Source organism: Triturus cristatus, chromosome 4_1 (genome assembly GCF_964204655.1).
Source record: "Triturus cristatus chromosome 4_1, aTriCri1.1, whole genome shotgun sequence".
NCBI classification, from domain to species: Eukaryota; Metazoa; Chordata; class Amphibia; order Caudata; family Salamandridae; genus Triturus; species Triturus cristatus.
The window spans coordinates 27,382,452-27,398,904 of NC_140585.1; the positions used below are offsets into that span (position 1 = coordinate 27,382,452).

Here is a 16,453-nt window from a genome sequence, read left to right on the forward strand (position 1 = left end):
AACACAGTTATACCCACAGCTGGGAACAGGAACCTCTAGACGATGCAGGGTTTCAGCCGTGTTATATCAAAATATTTCAGGGCGCACTACAAGTCGCGCAGCTCTAAGGATACTGATTACATGCTGAGCGTATGCTGATTCATACAATATCAAAGTTAGCGCTTCTCCTTAAATTATCAATTTCGGCAAGAAAAACAGGATACACGGAGTGACGAATTAAGCGTCAACCGGTGGAATATCTCAATAGAATGTCCCTGATAGACTATCAGGGACCTTCTATTGAGATATTCCACCGGATGCATCGTCTAGAGGTTCCTGTTCCCAGCTGTGGGTATAACATTTAGAGCCATATACACAAACTATAGTCCCCAGATACGTTGTCCTGAAGAGACCCCATAACCAGAGTGGGTCGAAACGTCGTCGACATTACAAAGAGAGGGCGAGAAAGATTAATCACATTACTGGAAGCTCCTCTTTTTTGCTTTTAATGACCTTTTCTTAATCACACTGATATTCATCTTTTAGGCTAAGTTCACTTCACTGGGACTCACTTCCTCACCCCCTTCACTATTTGTGCTTGTAGTATAATAATAAATGTAAATTTTGTATCTGCTGAAAAGAAATAAATCGTATTTAGTTCGGTTGAAGTAAAAAAGATCCTCTTTCTGGGCTCCAACTGTATATTATATTGGAATTATTAGATTTGGTAATTAATTGTTGCAGTGATTCAAAATATTCTAGGTTATTTTGACTTAACCAATTGCGAGAAAACTGTGCTTGCTCTATTGAGAATGGTTTAAAATGAGTTCCTTGTGAACATTGTTTCTTGCTTTTGCAAATACCCAGTTCACGAGGACATATGGGTCGCTCTTGTTCCTTGAAATACAGAGAGAACACAGCACAGTGCAGCAGACAGGGAGTAGAGAGCACAGCTGAGAGAAGTGACAGAGAGTACACAACACAACACAGCCGATAGGGAGTAGAAAACACAGCTGGGAGAAGTCACTGAGAGAACAAACCACAGCAGATAGGGAGTGGAGAGAACATCTGGGAGAACCAACAAAGAGAACACAGAATAGTACAGCAGATCGGGAGTAGAGAGCACAGCTGAGAGAAGTGCCAGAGAGTACACAACACAACACAGCCGATAGGGAGTAGAAAACACAGCTGGGAGAAGTCACTGAGAGAACAAACCACAGCAGATAGGGAGTGGAGAGAACATCTGGGAGAAGCAACAGAGAGAACACAGCATAGTGCAGCAGATAGGGAGTATAGCGCACAGTTGGGAGAAGCGCCAAAGAGAGCACAGCACATAGGGAGTAGAGAGCACAGCTGAGGTAAATGCCGGAGGGAACTCAGTACAGCAGATAGCAGTAGAGAGCACAGCTGGGAGAAGCGACAGAGAGAATACAGCACAACAGATAGGGAGTAGAGAGCACAGCTGGGAGAAGTGACAGACAGAACACAGCACAGTACAAAGGGAATAGAGAGCACAGCTGGGGGGAGTGGAAGAGTGAACACAGCTCAGCAGATTGAGAGTAGAGAGCACAGCAGATAGGGAGCAGGGAGCAAAGCTGGTAGAAGCGACAGAGAGAACACAGCACAGTAGCAAGGGAGTAGAGAGCACAGCTTGGAGAAGTGAAAAAGAGAACACAGCACAGCAAATAGGGAGTAGAGAGCACAGCTGGGAGAACTGACAGAGCGAACACAGCACAGCAGATAGGGAGTGGAGAGCACAGATGGGCAAAGCGACAGAGAGGACATAGCATAGTACACCAGATAGGGAGTACCAAGCACAGATGTAAGAACTGACAGAGAGAACACAGCACAGCAGAAAGGGAGTAGAGAACACAGCACAACAGATAGGGAGTAGAGAGCACAGCTGGGAGAAATGATAGAGAAAACACAGCACAGCACAACAGATAGCGAGTAGAGAGCACAACTGGGAGAAGCGACAGAGAGAACACAATACAGCCGATAGGGAGTAGAGAGCACAGCTGAGAGAAGTGACACAGAGAACACAGTACAGCAGACAGGGAGTAGAGAGCAGAGCTGGGAGAAGCGACAGAGAGAACACAGCACAGTAGATAGGGAGTAGAAAGCACAACTAAGAGAAGTGACAGAGAGAACACAGCACAATTTAGCAGATAGGGAGTAGAGAGCACAGCTGATAGAAGTGACAGAGAGAACACAGCACTACAGATAGGGAGTAGAGAGCACAGCTGAGAGTAGCTACAGAGAGAACACAGCACAGTGCAACAGACAGGGAGTAGAGAGCACAGCTGGGAGAAGTGACAGGGAGTACACAACACAGCAGATAGGTAGTGGATAGAACATCTGGGAGAAGAAACAGAGAGAACACAGCATAGTACAGCAGATAAGGAATAGGGAGCACAGTTGGGAGAAGCACCAGATAGAACACAGCACAGTTGATAGGGAGTAGAGAGCACAGTTAGGAGAAGCACCAGAGAGAACACAGCACAGCACATACTGTTTTGTACTTTTATGGAAACAATGCTTATCCGAATTAAGTTTATGAACTGAGCTGAACATAGGGAGTAGAGAGCACAGCTGAGGTAAATGCCAGAGAGAACACAGTACAGCAGATAGCAGTAGAGAGCACAGCTGGGAGAAGCGACAGAGAGAATACAGCACAGCAGATAGGGAGTTGGGAGCAAAGCTGGAAGAAGTGACAGATTGAACACAGCACAGTAGAAAGGGAGTAGAGAACACAGCTGGGAGAAGTGAAAAAGAGAACACAGTGCCGCAGATAGGAGTAGAGAGCACAGCTGGGAGAAGTGAAAGAGTGAACACAGCACAGCAGATTGAGATTAGAGAGCGCAGCAGATAGGGAGTTGGGAGCAAAGCTGGGGGAAGCGACAGATTGAACACAGCACAGTAGAAAGGGAGTAGAGAGCACAGCTGAGAGCTGTGAAAAAGAGAACACAGCACAGCAAATAGGGAGTAGAGAGCACAGATGGGAGAACTGACACAGAGAACACAGTACAGCAGACAGGGAGTAGAGAGCACAGATGGGAGAAGTCACAGAGAGAACACAGCACAGCAGATAGGGAGTGGAGAGCACAGCTGGGTGAAGCGACAGAGAGGACATAGCACAGTACAGCAGATAGGGAGTAGAGAGCACAGCAGGGAGAAGCAACTAGGAGAACACAGCGGTTCTGTTCTGTGAATGATGCCATCAGTAATGTCACTGACCATGTCATTCGCAATGTAAAATGTGAGGTCATAAACCATACATTGCTGGGGCGTTAGTTAGAGTTTGCCCAGGTAACCAAAACTGCTGAATTTCACTGGTTTTGTACAAGTGAAACATGAGTCTAACAATAACGTCCCTGTAACCTTTGTTTTTTAAAGTACATTTCTATGTTTTTTTAGTTTTTTATTAACGTTTGTGAGTGATTGCGTGAGTTAGTGTCTAAATGGGTATGTGAGTGGGTGTTTGAGTGTCTGAGTGAGCCTGTGAATGGCTGCATAAGTGTCTCGCTGGAGTTGTGAGTGGGTGTATGAGTGCCTGAGTGTGTGTTTAAGCGGGTACATAAGTGAGTGTCTTAATGGATGCATGAGTGTCTGAGTGAGTGTCTTAAGGAGTCTGTAAGTGGGTGTGAGAAGTCTGAGTGGTTGTGCAAGTGCCTCCATGTGTGTGTGAGTCAGCCTGTAAGTGAGTGCATGAGTGGGTCTGTGAGTGGGTGTGTGTCTCTGAGTGGGTTTGTGAGTTGTTACAGGAAAGTTTGATTAGGTCTGTGAGTGGGTGTGAGAAAGTATGAGTGGGTCTGTAAGTGCGTGCATGAATATCTAAGTGGGCCTGTGAGTGGGCGCATGAGTGTCTGAATGCATCTGTGAGTGGCTGTGAGCGAGTCTGTGAGTGTTTGCATGAGTGCCTGTGTGGGTCTGTGAGAGGTGCTATGGGTGTGTGAGTAAGTATGTGAGTGGCTGTGTGGGTCTGTGAGTGGGTGTGTACGTGCATGTGTGTGTCTATGAGTAGGTGTGAGTGATGCTATGAGTATGTGAGTGGGAATTTGAGGGCCTGTGTGAACCTGTGAGTGGGTGTGTGAATGTCTGTGTGGGCCTGTGAGTAGTTATGTGAGTACCTGTGTGGGTCTGTGACTAGGTCTGTGATTGTTGCTAAAGGTCTGTGAGTTGGTGTGTGAGTGGCTGTGTGGGTCTGTTAGTGAGTGTCTTTGTGTGTCTTTGACTGGGAATGTCAGTGGTACTATGGGTCCGCCAGTGGGTGTGTGAGTGACTGACTCTGAGTGGTTGTGCCAATACCTGTGTATGTCTGTGAGTGGCTGTTTGAGTGCTGATATGGGTTTGTGGGTGGATGTGTGAGTGGGTGAATGGGTCTTTGATGGAATCTGTTTGAGCAGTGAAATGGAATTTGAATATTTACATTGAATATTTGCATAGTTATGTTATTTAAAAGGGTGAACCATGCACTCTGTTCTTACAATGGTACGTTAATAAGGAAACCACTCATCACAGTCATCCAAAGTTCATATTGCGCTCGAATAGATTAATGCAGCATTCACTTGTATTAAGGATTTCAGTTCATTTTTCTTTATAGAATATTACAGGGAACATATTTGCTTTGCATTCGTGTACCCCAAGGCGTTAGGATAATTTCTACTTTACTCGAGTGGAGCTTCACCTGGAGCACCTGCTATCTTTATATTTGTAATGCGCTGCCTTTACGGCACAGATGCATCACGCATCTGTCCGTTTTTGCCCCATGGTGCGCCGCATTGTAAATGCGGCGCATCCATGGTAGCGGAGCTGTAACGCACAATAACTGGCACATCCCTGCTGATATGCAGGGATGCGCCAGATATTGTAAATCTGCCCCCTAGTATATATCCTACACTACAGCTGAGTAATGGACCACCTACGTACATACATCTCTATGTGCGTCTCTTTGCCATTTGTTTCATTGGGTTAATAACTGTGTATTTTGTTTCTAAATTTTTTATTCGTCGCATATTATCGCATCATGTATGCTCCATTTTCAATGAGAAGCCGCAAATACCAGGTGTTTTTCAAAAAGTGTAAAAAACATATATACATATATTGTAGTTAATGTTTGACAATAGAAGTTTACTAATAAAGTGCTTAAACATCTATTCTTGGAATCATTTGTAATGTAAAGCAGTTTTAAATTGTATTTCCTGTCTTCACAATGATGCAGGTAATCGCGACGATGTTGGTATTCACGAAGATGATGTGACTATGTAAGAAAGAGTCGTGATTGGAGAAGAATGTTTTTATTAATCTTCAAAGGAACTTCCACCTATTTCTGTCTCTTGAAGGTTCCAATTGCTAATTGGTTCATTTTTGGAGCTGTGCTGTACTTTGAGTGCAGAACTGTGGTGTATGTATTTTTGGGGCATTTTTTCTAAAATAGGAGGAAGTCCATGAAGATACTGAGGAGGAGGAGGTACCAGCAGTACCAGAGACTCTCCTGATGTGGAAGCAGAGCATAGCTTGGGATTTTTTCACCATTCCATCTGGTGAATCAAAAAACGGTGGCGATGTTTGTCAAGTGCACTTTGTGTGGTAAGAACCTATCACGGGCCATGGCAAAAATGTATTCATGTGGTACAAGTATTAAAAACATACCATACAAATCAACTTAAAAGTGCACAGGAGAGCAGGTGAGGGACCATCAACCTCCAGGGTTGCACCACCTGCTCCTGGACAGAGGATTCCTGTGGAAGTGGGGAGGAGGCACCCACAAATGTCACCTGAGCTAAGGCGCATTGGAGCGTATCGCTCATGATGCGGTCCACTGGCTGCTGTGTTGATAACAGTAAAGTTTGAGAAACATAAACTGAGCCTCCAGTCCTGCCATAGAACAGGGGCCCAGGGCTGCACAGAGTCATGCTGGTCCCACCTGACATTCTCGCCCAGGCCCCCTCTCATGGCACACATGAAGCACCCATAGACAGCGTATTTATCTCTGTCCTTGTGATGCCAGCATGAGTGTCAGGTGGGAAGAGGAACGCCAAACATCCGGCTGGGCTGGCAGCCTGCCCGCTGCTAGCCTCAGTCTTCAGTGAACCACGCGGAGCTCGCTGTGGTACTCTCTGTCCTCAGGGGATGTCTCACTGCCCGCATCAGCTGTATCTGAAAGATGCGTTACACAAGAGCCACCTCAGAGGCAGGCATCCCAGCACAGCACGTACGGGCATTGTCACCTCAGAGGCAGGCATCCCGGCACAGGACGTAGGGGGATTATCACCTCAGAGGAAGGCATCCCGGCACAGGACGTACGGGCATTGTCACCTCAGAGGCAGGCATCCCATCACAGGACGTACGGGCATTGTCACCTCAGAGGAAGGCATCCCATCACAGGACGTAGGGGGATTGTCACATCAGAGGCAGGCATCGCGGCACAGGACGTAGGGGGATTGTCACCTCAGATGCAGGCATCCCGGCACAGGACGTAGGGGGATTATCACCTCAGAGGCAGGCATCCCAGCACAGGACGTAGGGGGATTGTCACCTCAGAGGCAGGCATCCCGGCACAGGACGTAGGGGGATTGTCACCTCAGAAGCAGGCATCCCGGCACAGGACGTAGGGGGATTGTCACCTCAGAGGCAGGCATCCCGGCACAGGACGTAGGGGGATTGTCACCTTAGAGGCAGGCATCCCGGCACAGGACGTAGGGAGATTATCACCTCAGAGGCAGGCATCCCAGCACAGGACGTAGGGGGATTGTCACCTCAGTGGCAGGCATCCCGGCACAGGACGTAGGGGGATTGTCACCTCAGAGGCAGGCATCCCGGCACAGGACGTAGGGGGATTATCACCTCAGAGGCAGGCATCCCAGCACAGGACGTAGGGGGATTGTCACCTCAGAGGCAGGCATCCCGGCACAGGACGTAGGGGGATTGTCACCTCAGAGGCAGGCATCCCGGCACAGGATGTAGGGGGATTATCACCTCAGAGGCAGGCATCCCAGCACAGGACGTAGGTGGATTATCACCTCAGAGGCAGGCCTCCCAGCACAGGGCGTACGGGCATTGTCACCTCAGAGGCAGGCGTCCCGGCACAGGACGTACAGGCATTGTCACCTCAGAGGCAGGCATCAAGGCACAGGACGTAGGGGGATTGTCACCTCAGAAGCAGGCATCCCAGCACAGGACGTAGGGGGATTGTCACCTCAGAGGCAGGCATCCCGGCACAGGACGTAGGGGGATTGTCACCTCAGAGGCAGGCATCCCAGCACAGGGCGTAGGGACATTTTCACCTCAGCGGCAGGCATCCCGGCACAGGACGTAGGGGGATTGTCACCTCAGAGGCAGGCATCCTAGCACAGCATGTACGGGCATTGTCACCTCAGAGGCAGGCATCCCGGCACAGGACATAGGGGGATTGTCACCTCAGAGGCAGGCATCCCAGCACAGGACGTAGGGACATTTTCACCTCAGCGGCAGGCATCCCGGCACAGGACGTAGGGGGATTGTCACCTCAGAGGCAGGCATCCTACCACAGCACGTACGGGCATTGTCACCTCAGAGGCAGGCATCCCAGCACAGGACGTAGGGGGATTGTCACCTCAGAGGTAGGCATCCCAGCACAGCACGTACGGGCATTGTCACCTCAGAGGCAGGCATCCCGGCACAGCACGTACGGGCATTGTCACCTCAGAGGCAGGCATCCCGGCACAGGACGTAGGGGGATTGTTACCTCAGAAGCAGGCATCCCAGCACAGGACGTCGGGGGATTGTCACCTCAGAGGCAGGCATCCCAGCACAGGACGTAGGGACATTTTCACCTCAGCGGCAGGCATCCCGGCACAGGACGTAGGGGGATTGTCACCTCAGAGGCAGGCATCCTAGCACAGCACGTACGGGCATTGTCACCTCAGAGGCATGCATCCCAGCACAGGACGTAGGGGGATTGTCACCTCAGAGGTAGGCATCCCGGCACAGGACGTAGGGAGATTGTCACCTCAGAGGCAGGCATCCCAGCACAGGACGTAGGGGGATTGTCACCACAGAGGCAGGCATCCCGGCACAGGACGTAGGGGGATTGTCACCTCAGAGGTAGGCATCCCAGCACAGGACGTAGGGAGATTGTCACCTCAGAGGCAGGCATCCCAGCACAGGACGTAGGGGGATTGTCACCTCAGAGGCAGGCATCCTAGCACAGCACGTACGGGCATTGTCACCTCAGAGGCAGGCATCCCAGAACAGGACGTAGGGGGATTGTCACCTCAGAGATAGGCATCCCGGCACAGGACGTAGGGAGATTGTCACCTCAGAGGCAGGCATCCCAGCACAGGACGTAGGGGGATTGTCACCACAGAGGCAGGCATCCCGGCACAGGACGTAGGGGGATTGTCACCTCAGAGGTAGGCATCCCAGCACAGGACGTAGGGAGATTGTCACCTCAGAGGCAGGCATCCCAGCACAGGACGTAGGGGGATTGTTACCTCAGAGGTAGGCATCCCGGCACAGGACGTAGGGAGATTGTCACCTCAGAGGCAGGCATCCCAGCACAGGACGTAGGGGATTGTCACCACAGAGGCAGGCATCCCGGCACAGGACGTAGGGGGATTGTCACCTCAGAGGCAGGCATCCTAGCACAGCACGTACGGGCATTGTCACCTCAGAGGCAGGCATCCCAGCACAGGACGTACAGGGGATTGTCACCTCAGAGGCAGGCATCCCCGCACAGGACGTAGGGGGATTGTCACCTCAGAGGCAGGCATCCCAGCACAGGACGTAGGGTGATTGCCATCTCAGAGGCATGCATTCCAGCACAGGACGTAGGGCGATTGTCACATCAGAGACAGGCATCCTGGCACAGGACGTAGGGGCATTGTCACCTCAGACGCAGGCATCCCAGCACAGGACGTACGGGCATTGTCACCTCAGAGGCAGGCATCCCGGCACAGGACGTAGGGGGATTGTCACCTCAGAGGCAGGCATCCTACCACAGCACGTACGGGCATTGTCACCTCAGAGGCAGGCATCCCAGCACAGGACGTAGGGGGATTGTCACCTCAGAGGTAGGCATCCCAGCACAGCACGTACGGGCATTGTCACCTCAGAGGCAGGCATCCCGGCACAGCACGTACGGGCATTGTCACCTCAGAGGCAGGCATCCCGGCACAGGACGTAGGGGGATTGTTACCTCAGAAGCAGGCATCCCAGCACAGGACGTCGGGGGATTGTCACCTCAGAGGCAGGCATCCCAGCACAGGACGTAGGGACATTTTCACCTCAGCGGCAGGCATCCTGGCACAGGACGTAGGGGGATTGTCACCTCAGAGGCAGGCATCCTAGCACAGCACGTACGGGCATTGTCACCTCAGAGGCAGGCATCCCAGCACAGGACGTAGGGGGATTGTCACCTCAGAGGTAGGCATCCCGGCACAGGACGTAGGGAGATTGTCACCTCAGAGGCAGGCATCCCAGCACAGGACGTAGGGGGATTGTCACCACAGAGGCAGGCATCCCGGCACAGGACGTAGGGGGATTGTCACCTCAGAGGTAGGCATCCCAGCACAGGACGTAGGGAGATTGTCACCTCAGAGGCAGGCATCCCAGCACAGGACGTAGGGGGATTGTCACCTCAGAGGCAGGCATCCTAGCACAGCACGTACGGGCATTGTCACCTCAGAGGCAGGCATCCCAGAACAGGACGTAGGGGGATTGTCACCTCAGAGGTAGGCATCCCGGCACAGGACGTAGGGAGATTGTCACCTCAGAGGCAGGCATCCCAGCACAGGACGTAGGGGGATTGTCACCACAGAGGCAGGCATCCCGGCACAGGACGTAGGGGGATTGTCACCTCAGAGGTAGGCATCCCAGCACAGGACGTAGGGAGATTGTCACCTCAGAGGCAGGCATCCCAGCACAGGACGTAGGGGGATTGTCACCTCAGAGGTAGGCATCCCGGCACAGGACGTAGGGAGATTGTCACCTCAGAGGCAGGCATCCCAGCACAGGACGTAGGGGATTGTCACCACAGAGGCAGGCATCCCGGCACAGGACGTAGGGGGATTGTCACCTCAGAGGCAGGCATCCTAGCACAGCACGTACGGGCATTGTCACCTCAGAGGCAGGCATCCCAGCACAGGACGTACAGGGGATTGTCACCTCAGAGGCAGGCATCCCCGCACAGGACGTAGGGGGATTGTCACCTCAGAGGCAGGCATCCCAGCTCAGGACGTAGGGTGATTGCCATCTCAGAGGCATGCATTCCAGCACAGGACGTAGGGCGATTGTCACATCAGAGACAGGCATCCCGGCACAGGACGTAGGGGCATTGTCACCTCAGACGCAGGCATCCCAGCACAGGACGTACGGGCATTGTCACCTCAGAGGCAGGCATCCCGGCACAGGACGTAGGGGGATTGTCACCTCAGAGGCAGGCATCCCAGCACAGGACGTACAGGGGATTGTCACCTCAGAGGCAGGCATCCCAGCCCAAGACGTAGCGGGATTGTAACCTCAGAGGCAGGCATCCCAGCACAGCACGTACGGGCATTGTCACCTCGAAGGCAGGCATCCCAGCACAGGATGTAGCGGGATTGTAACCTCAGAGTCAGGCATCCCAGCACAGGACATAGGGGGATTGTCACCCCAGAGGCAGGCATCCCGGCACAGGACGTAGGGGGATTGTCACCTCCGAGGCAGGCATCCCGGCACAGGACGTAGGGGGATTGTCACCTCAGAGGCAGGCTTCCCGGCACAGGACGTAGGGGAATTGTCACATCAGAGGCACGCATCCCAGCACAGGACGTAGGGGGATTGTCACCTCAGAGGCAGGCATCCTGGCACAGGACGTAGGGGGATTGTCACCTCAGAAGCAGGCATCCCGGCACAGGACGTAGGGGGATTGTCACCTCAGAGGAAGGCATCTCAGCACAGGACGTAGGGGGGTGGGGAGTACGCTGCAATTAAATTCCTCCACGCAGAGAGACAACGTAGCCCAGCCCTGCACGCTCTGGCTGCATCTTTACACATCCCATGAGAACGTCACACAGGAAGCTCGCATAGGGTGTGTAGTAAATGGTCCCACCTCCTTTTATTTTTCCCTCCAGGTGAGCCCGAGCTCCAAGTGCGAGTGACACGGGGGCATCTTTCGTCCAGTGGTTGGATGGTTCACTGCATTATCCAGTGTATGTATTGTTTCTAGGATGGCCTGATCCTACTATTTTCTGGCTGAAAACACTCCCTCTGGGACATTATCCCAGCGCCCGACCTCCACACCACAGTCCTTACTCTACAAGGAGCTTTTGTCAAAAATTTTATCAGACACTATATTTGTTTCCTTTTCATCAGCGTGTACAGCAGCAGCATCTGTGGTAGCTGCGAGGAGGGCGCTTTGGTAAAATCTTTAGAAACTAGGGAGCATATTATCAAGCACGGCGTTAAAATTAACTGCCGCTAAAGCGGCGATAATGAGCTTGATAATATGCCCTGGAGAATTCCAATAGAAGCCCAGGTTGACACCAGAACATGGGCTTCTATGGGAATTCTCAAGGGCATATTATCAAGCAATTGTAACGCCGTTTCTTGATAATATGCCCCTAGACTCTTCTCTCAATGACTTGGTGAAAAAAGAATGCAGAAGAAAGAAAGATGTTGCATCCGTTTAGGTCTTTTTCTGCCACGAAGTCTTTCTTCCAAAAGAAGCTGACCACAGCAGCACAAGGGTCGCAGCATGAGGGTCACAGCACGAGGGTCACAGCACAAAGGTCACAGCACAAGGGTCGCAGCGCGAGGGTCACAGCACAAGGGTCACAGAACAAGGGTCGCAGCGCGAGGGTCACAGCACGAGGGTCGCAGCACGAGGGTCACAGCACGAGGATCGCAGCACAAGGGTCACAGCACGAGGGTCACAGCACAAGGGTCACATCCCTTCCGTGGGCAACAAAAACCTGACTATCAAGGGGGAAAGTGGGAGCAAGACTCCTAAACTTCAACAAAAAGTGGAAAGGCCATGGTGCCAATATCGGCAACACTCACCATCCCCCCACACAGCAATCTCTCAGCGAAATAAACAAGACACCTTCTTTGTGGAGAAAATTGCTGCAGGTTTATTAGCATTACAACAATGCCAAGATTGGTGGGTTAGTTTACGGGCGATGTAGGAGAGTAGGGTCTGCTTTCTATGGTCACCCCCACTTTTTGCTTTTGCTTCACTGGTTTTCGACTTAGATGTGGCTGTGGGCCTGCTAATCAGACCCACAGCCCAGCTGTTCTCTCTCTAAATTCATACTATGTACTTTAGGTACATAACCCGATTGGTAAGGATCACCCTCTAAGGCCCTGTACAGTGTACCTTAGGTACCCAGGGCATGGGTGCACCCTAGGCCTACCAGGGGCTGCAGCATGTATTATGCCACTCCTGGCTGGCCTTCCATCATGACACAACTGGCTGATCACTCAGCTGGGGCAAGGTCGTGTAATCACCCCTTGCTTAGGTATAGTATCCCTATACCTGCCTTAGATATAGACACATGGGTACCTTTCAGTCACTCCTATGGCAGGCCTTAACAATCCTGAAGGCAGAGTGCTTGGTAACATGTGAGATGGTGCTCTAGCATGAGCTGAGCCTGTCTGCAGCTTTCGGAACCATGTCCTTATAGTTGTTCTATGATATCACCTACCATATACTCTTAAAGTGCCTTATAATCCTCGCGGTTATGGCAACTATGGTTTGGCTTTATCAAAACATGTCGTGTAAGGTGTCTAACACTTTGGAATACTACCCCCACACCATTTCTGGCGATGAGGATAGTATTCCCCCCTTCTAGAGGGAGAAGACATGTTGAAGACCTACTACCCGGTTAATGTTAACCAGAGCCCCAGCATCACAAAATGGATACTGCTGCCACAGACACAAGTCTGACCTCCTGCTGCTGGGAGTCCTTCCAGCGAGGGAGGCTTGGACAATAGGTTTCCTGCCTTGGGAGGTGCTAGCACCACCCTAGACAGGACTTAGTGTATTGGGGCAGGGAGGGATAAAAGGAACGAGACACTGCCTGGGGCACACAAGGTGTTCCACGCATAGTCCAGTTCAAACCGGTGCTGGGGCACTCCAGCCCCAGTTCTGGCGCGAAACTGGACAAAGGGAAGGGGGTGTAACCACCCCCCTCCCTGGTCCCACCCATAGGAGGGACCTAGCAGGTAACCCAGCCCCCCAGATTAGTATAAGAGTGGGAGCTGAGTCCCTAGGACTTCGGATTATCCTGAAAAACTGCAACTTGAACAGAAACTCTGGACTTTCGACATTCGACTACGGAAGAAGACTGAAGAATCTCCCTTGTGGCCAAGGAGTGGCCACCCTGTGCAAACAGGCACCATCAAGCAACCTGCCGTTTGCTTTGCCTAAGTTCTACGAGGAACCGACTGCAGAGCCCAACCAGCGCCTTGACTTCCAGACTTCTCCGACCCTGATCCACATCCACAGCAAAGCTGAGATCCGTGGAGGCGACGAGAGACGTGGGACCGGCTACCTGGGAAAATTGGCTACTTGCTTTCAGCGCAGCTTCTGAGGCATCCTCGAAGTTGTGCTCTGGGGATTGAGAAGCCCCAACCCCGAGCACCATCTGCACCGAAGATCAGCCCTCCACACTCCACGAGTTCTGCGTGGGGCCCTTCTGCATTTTCCTGCTCGATGCGTCTGTCCGGTTGCTTGCCCGTTGGCTAGGAGCCTTTGTGAGGACGAACCCTCAACTTTTTACCACTGGTTTGGCTCCTCCAGACTGGCCCTTGCTTCCCTGTGAAAGAGAAGCACCTCAGGCCTTCCTGGTCTGCAACAGAAGCGAATCCTTCATCCTGCATGGGTTGCGCTTGCCAAGGCTTGTTGGGTCCGAACTCGACATCGATGCCGGCAACAGCAAGAGCCCTTGTGGGACAGCTCGCCTCCTGGTTCTGGTCATCCTCGACACCTCCTGGTACCCGTGGCTGCTGCGACAAGCTTCACCTCTTCACCTGCATCTTCACGACATCGCCTGGTTCCTTCCTGGTTCCTTCCCGGCTCCTGGCTGGTGACCTAGACTCTGTCCCCTCTGCTTGCAGGTACCCTCCTTCTTGATTCCAATCTTGGGATCCACCGGACACTCTTCACTGACTTCCTGTCAGCATCTTTTCTTCAGGCATCCATAGGAGTCGACGACGAAACCCGACGCAAGTTCACACCTATGCACCCGCAGCCCGTGGGCTAGGTAACTTGAGTACTCCGGTGCTCACAAGGGTATTGACTATCCTAGGGTCTAGTTTCCAAGTCTCCAACTCCTAGCTCTTTCCAAAGTGTCCTAAAACTCTTTATTTCTAAACATTACTATTTCTATCGACTTTAACGCATTATGCGTGAGTGTTTCCACTCTGCACCTGAATCCCATGGGCCTCCCACTGCCTAGTAACTGGTAGTATAGTGTAGCCCCAGCGATTCCCTAGGCCTAGGCCTAACCTGTGTTCGTGACAGTGGTTCTTATACCACTTACTTAGTATATGGTTTGCGTGGCCCCTAGAGCCTAACTGTATTACTTACCTGTGTGACTTATGTATGCTTACATAAGACTGTATTGTACTTACCTCGAATCTCATAAAGAGTGCTGAGGGTATTTTGACTAGAATAAATACAGTCTATTTTTATATATATCTGTTGTGGTGTCCTTTCATTTGGTATTCAAGGGATTGCAAATGGTATAACAGCTGGCTTCACATGCCATACAGAGTGTAGCCTAAGACTGCTCTTGTCCATGCTACCACTAGGATAGCTGGTCTATAAGGTTGACTTTACAACCAATCACCATAAGGGTTGTTTGGACTGATACAGGGTGTACACTAGAACTAGTGACATCATATATCAGGCCAACTTCTTACAGGCGATCCCAAGGCAGGCAGCCCCTCGCCGCCTGCCACCTGATGAGCCAAATTACACCGAGGCCAATCCAATCGGTGTCAGTCAGATTTGGGGGAGGGGCGACCCCTCCCAACGGTGGACCGCCAGTCCACTCCCTTGCTCATGCCCCAGAGGGAGGCGGAGCCTTCCAAGCAACCCCCGGTTGCTCAGGTCCACAACCACTTGTAGGACTAACGAGGCGCCGTCGCTCCTCCAGGGTCCAACGCGAGGACCTCCCTGTGGATATTTGGCTTTAGCACCCTTACTGTGCTCGTGCAGAGGGTACCCTTCTGTACCTTACAGCCTCTGGATCGTCCTGTAACTCCGCCTGCAACACAAAAGAATACATTAGACAAAACCCCCCCAAACCCTGCCTGAACGCCGGGTATGCGGTAGGGAGGGAAACGGCGTCAGGGTAGTGGGCAAAGAGGGCGCCCAGTGGGCGGGGAGAGGTATATGTACCTCAACACCCCACCCCCTCTACTTGGAAGTGACGTAGCACGCCGAACCCCTGAGGGTCCTAAACACTGGGAGGCTGCCTCCTGTGCCTCTTGTGGCATAAAGGCGGCCGCCCTCTTAGCGGGTCTCCTTCGTGGACCCCGGGCAGCCGGCAAAGAAACGACAAACGGGTTCTGGCAACCATGAAACATGGCTATAATATGGAACTAAAAGTTCATCCCAAGCCTGTTTTAATCAGACTCCTGCTTTAAGAGATGTAACAAAGAAAGACGATCTCCTGGAAGAGGTCAGCACTTTGCTTTCGGAAGATGGACGCAGGATCGCCAAAGGCCTATTTTCATGGCCCATACACCCTGCGAGTCCGCCTCTTCAGTGTTTTGTGGGAGTTTGGAAAGCACCACCCGTTCAGTGCTTTCCCCTTCAGACTGACGAACCCTCCTCGAGTGTCCACGGAGGGGTTAGCTCCTGTGGTGGCCATGTTCCCTCTCAATGCAATCCCCTCCCACCTATTCACTTCCTCTCCGCCTCCATGCCAGGCCTTCATCCCCAGCTCCGGGCTTCTTCCCTCCCAACCCCAGACCTGTCTCTGTCCCTAGAGCTCGGCCAAATGATGCTCCCTACCAGCTTCACTGCTCCCACCCTCTGCTTCAGCACCCTACCTTGTTATCTCTCTTAATGGCTCCCTGTGTCCTTCAGTCACTTTCTACACCCTCTATCTATCTCTCTCTCTCTCTCTCACTTTCCTTCTGGCTCCCTCTCTCCTCCAGTCCCCCTCCCTCTCTCCTATCGGCTCCCTCTGATTTTGGGTTCCTTTCCCTCTCTCTATCACTTTCCTGCTGGCTCCCTCTCTCCTCCAGTACTCCTCCCTCTCTCCCTTCATCACTCCTGCTGGCTCCCCCCCTCGCTCTCCCTTTCTCACTCCTCTCCACTCCCTTTCTGCATAAATCAGTTCCCAGGACAGAAAAAGCCTGGCGCAGAGAGTGAGAGTTGCACTCCACTCTCAGACTGCAGGGGTTGGACGGATCGGAGAGCCGCTGGTCAGCCAGGAGCCACAAGTAAGTGCACCCACCCTTTCATCGGGTGGGCTTGTCTCCTGGACACAGTGGGCCT

The 16,453-nt window shown here is 52.2% G+C and overlaps 1 protein-coding gene across 1 annotated transcript in view; it reads left to right on the forward strand.

Annotated features, from left to right (window-relative positions):
- The first annotated feature begins 16,313 nt into the window (after positions 1-16,313).
- Positions 16,314-16,453, forward strand: part of LOC146839362 (glutathione S-transferase P-like) — an 89,590-nt gene continuing 89,450 nt past the window's right edge. Inside the window, exon 1 of the mRNA XM_085651363.1 lies at positions 16,314-16,398. Within this exon, the coding sequence (XP_085507489.1) occupies position 16,398 (1 nt within the window). The 5' untranslated portion in view covers positions 16,314-16,397. The remainder of the gene's footprint in view (positions 16,399-16,453) is intronic.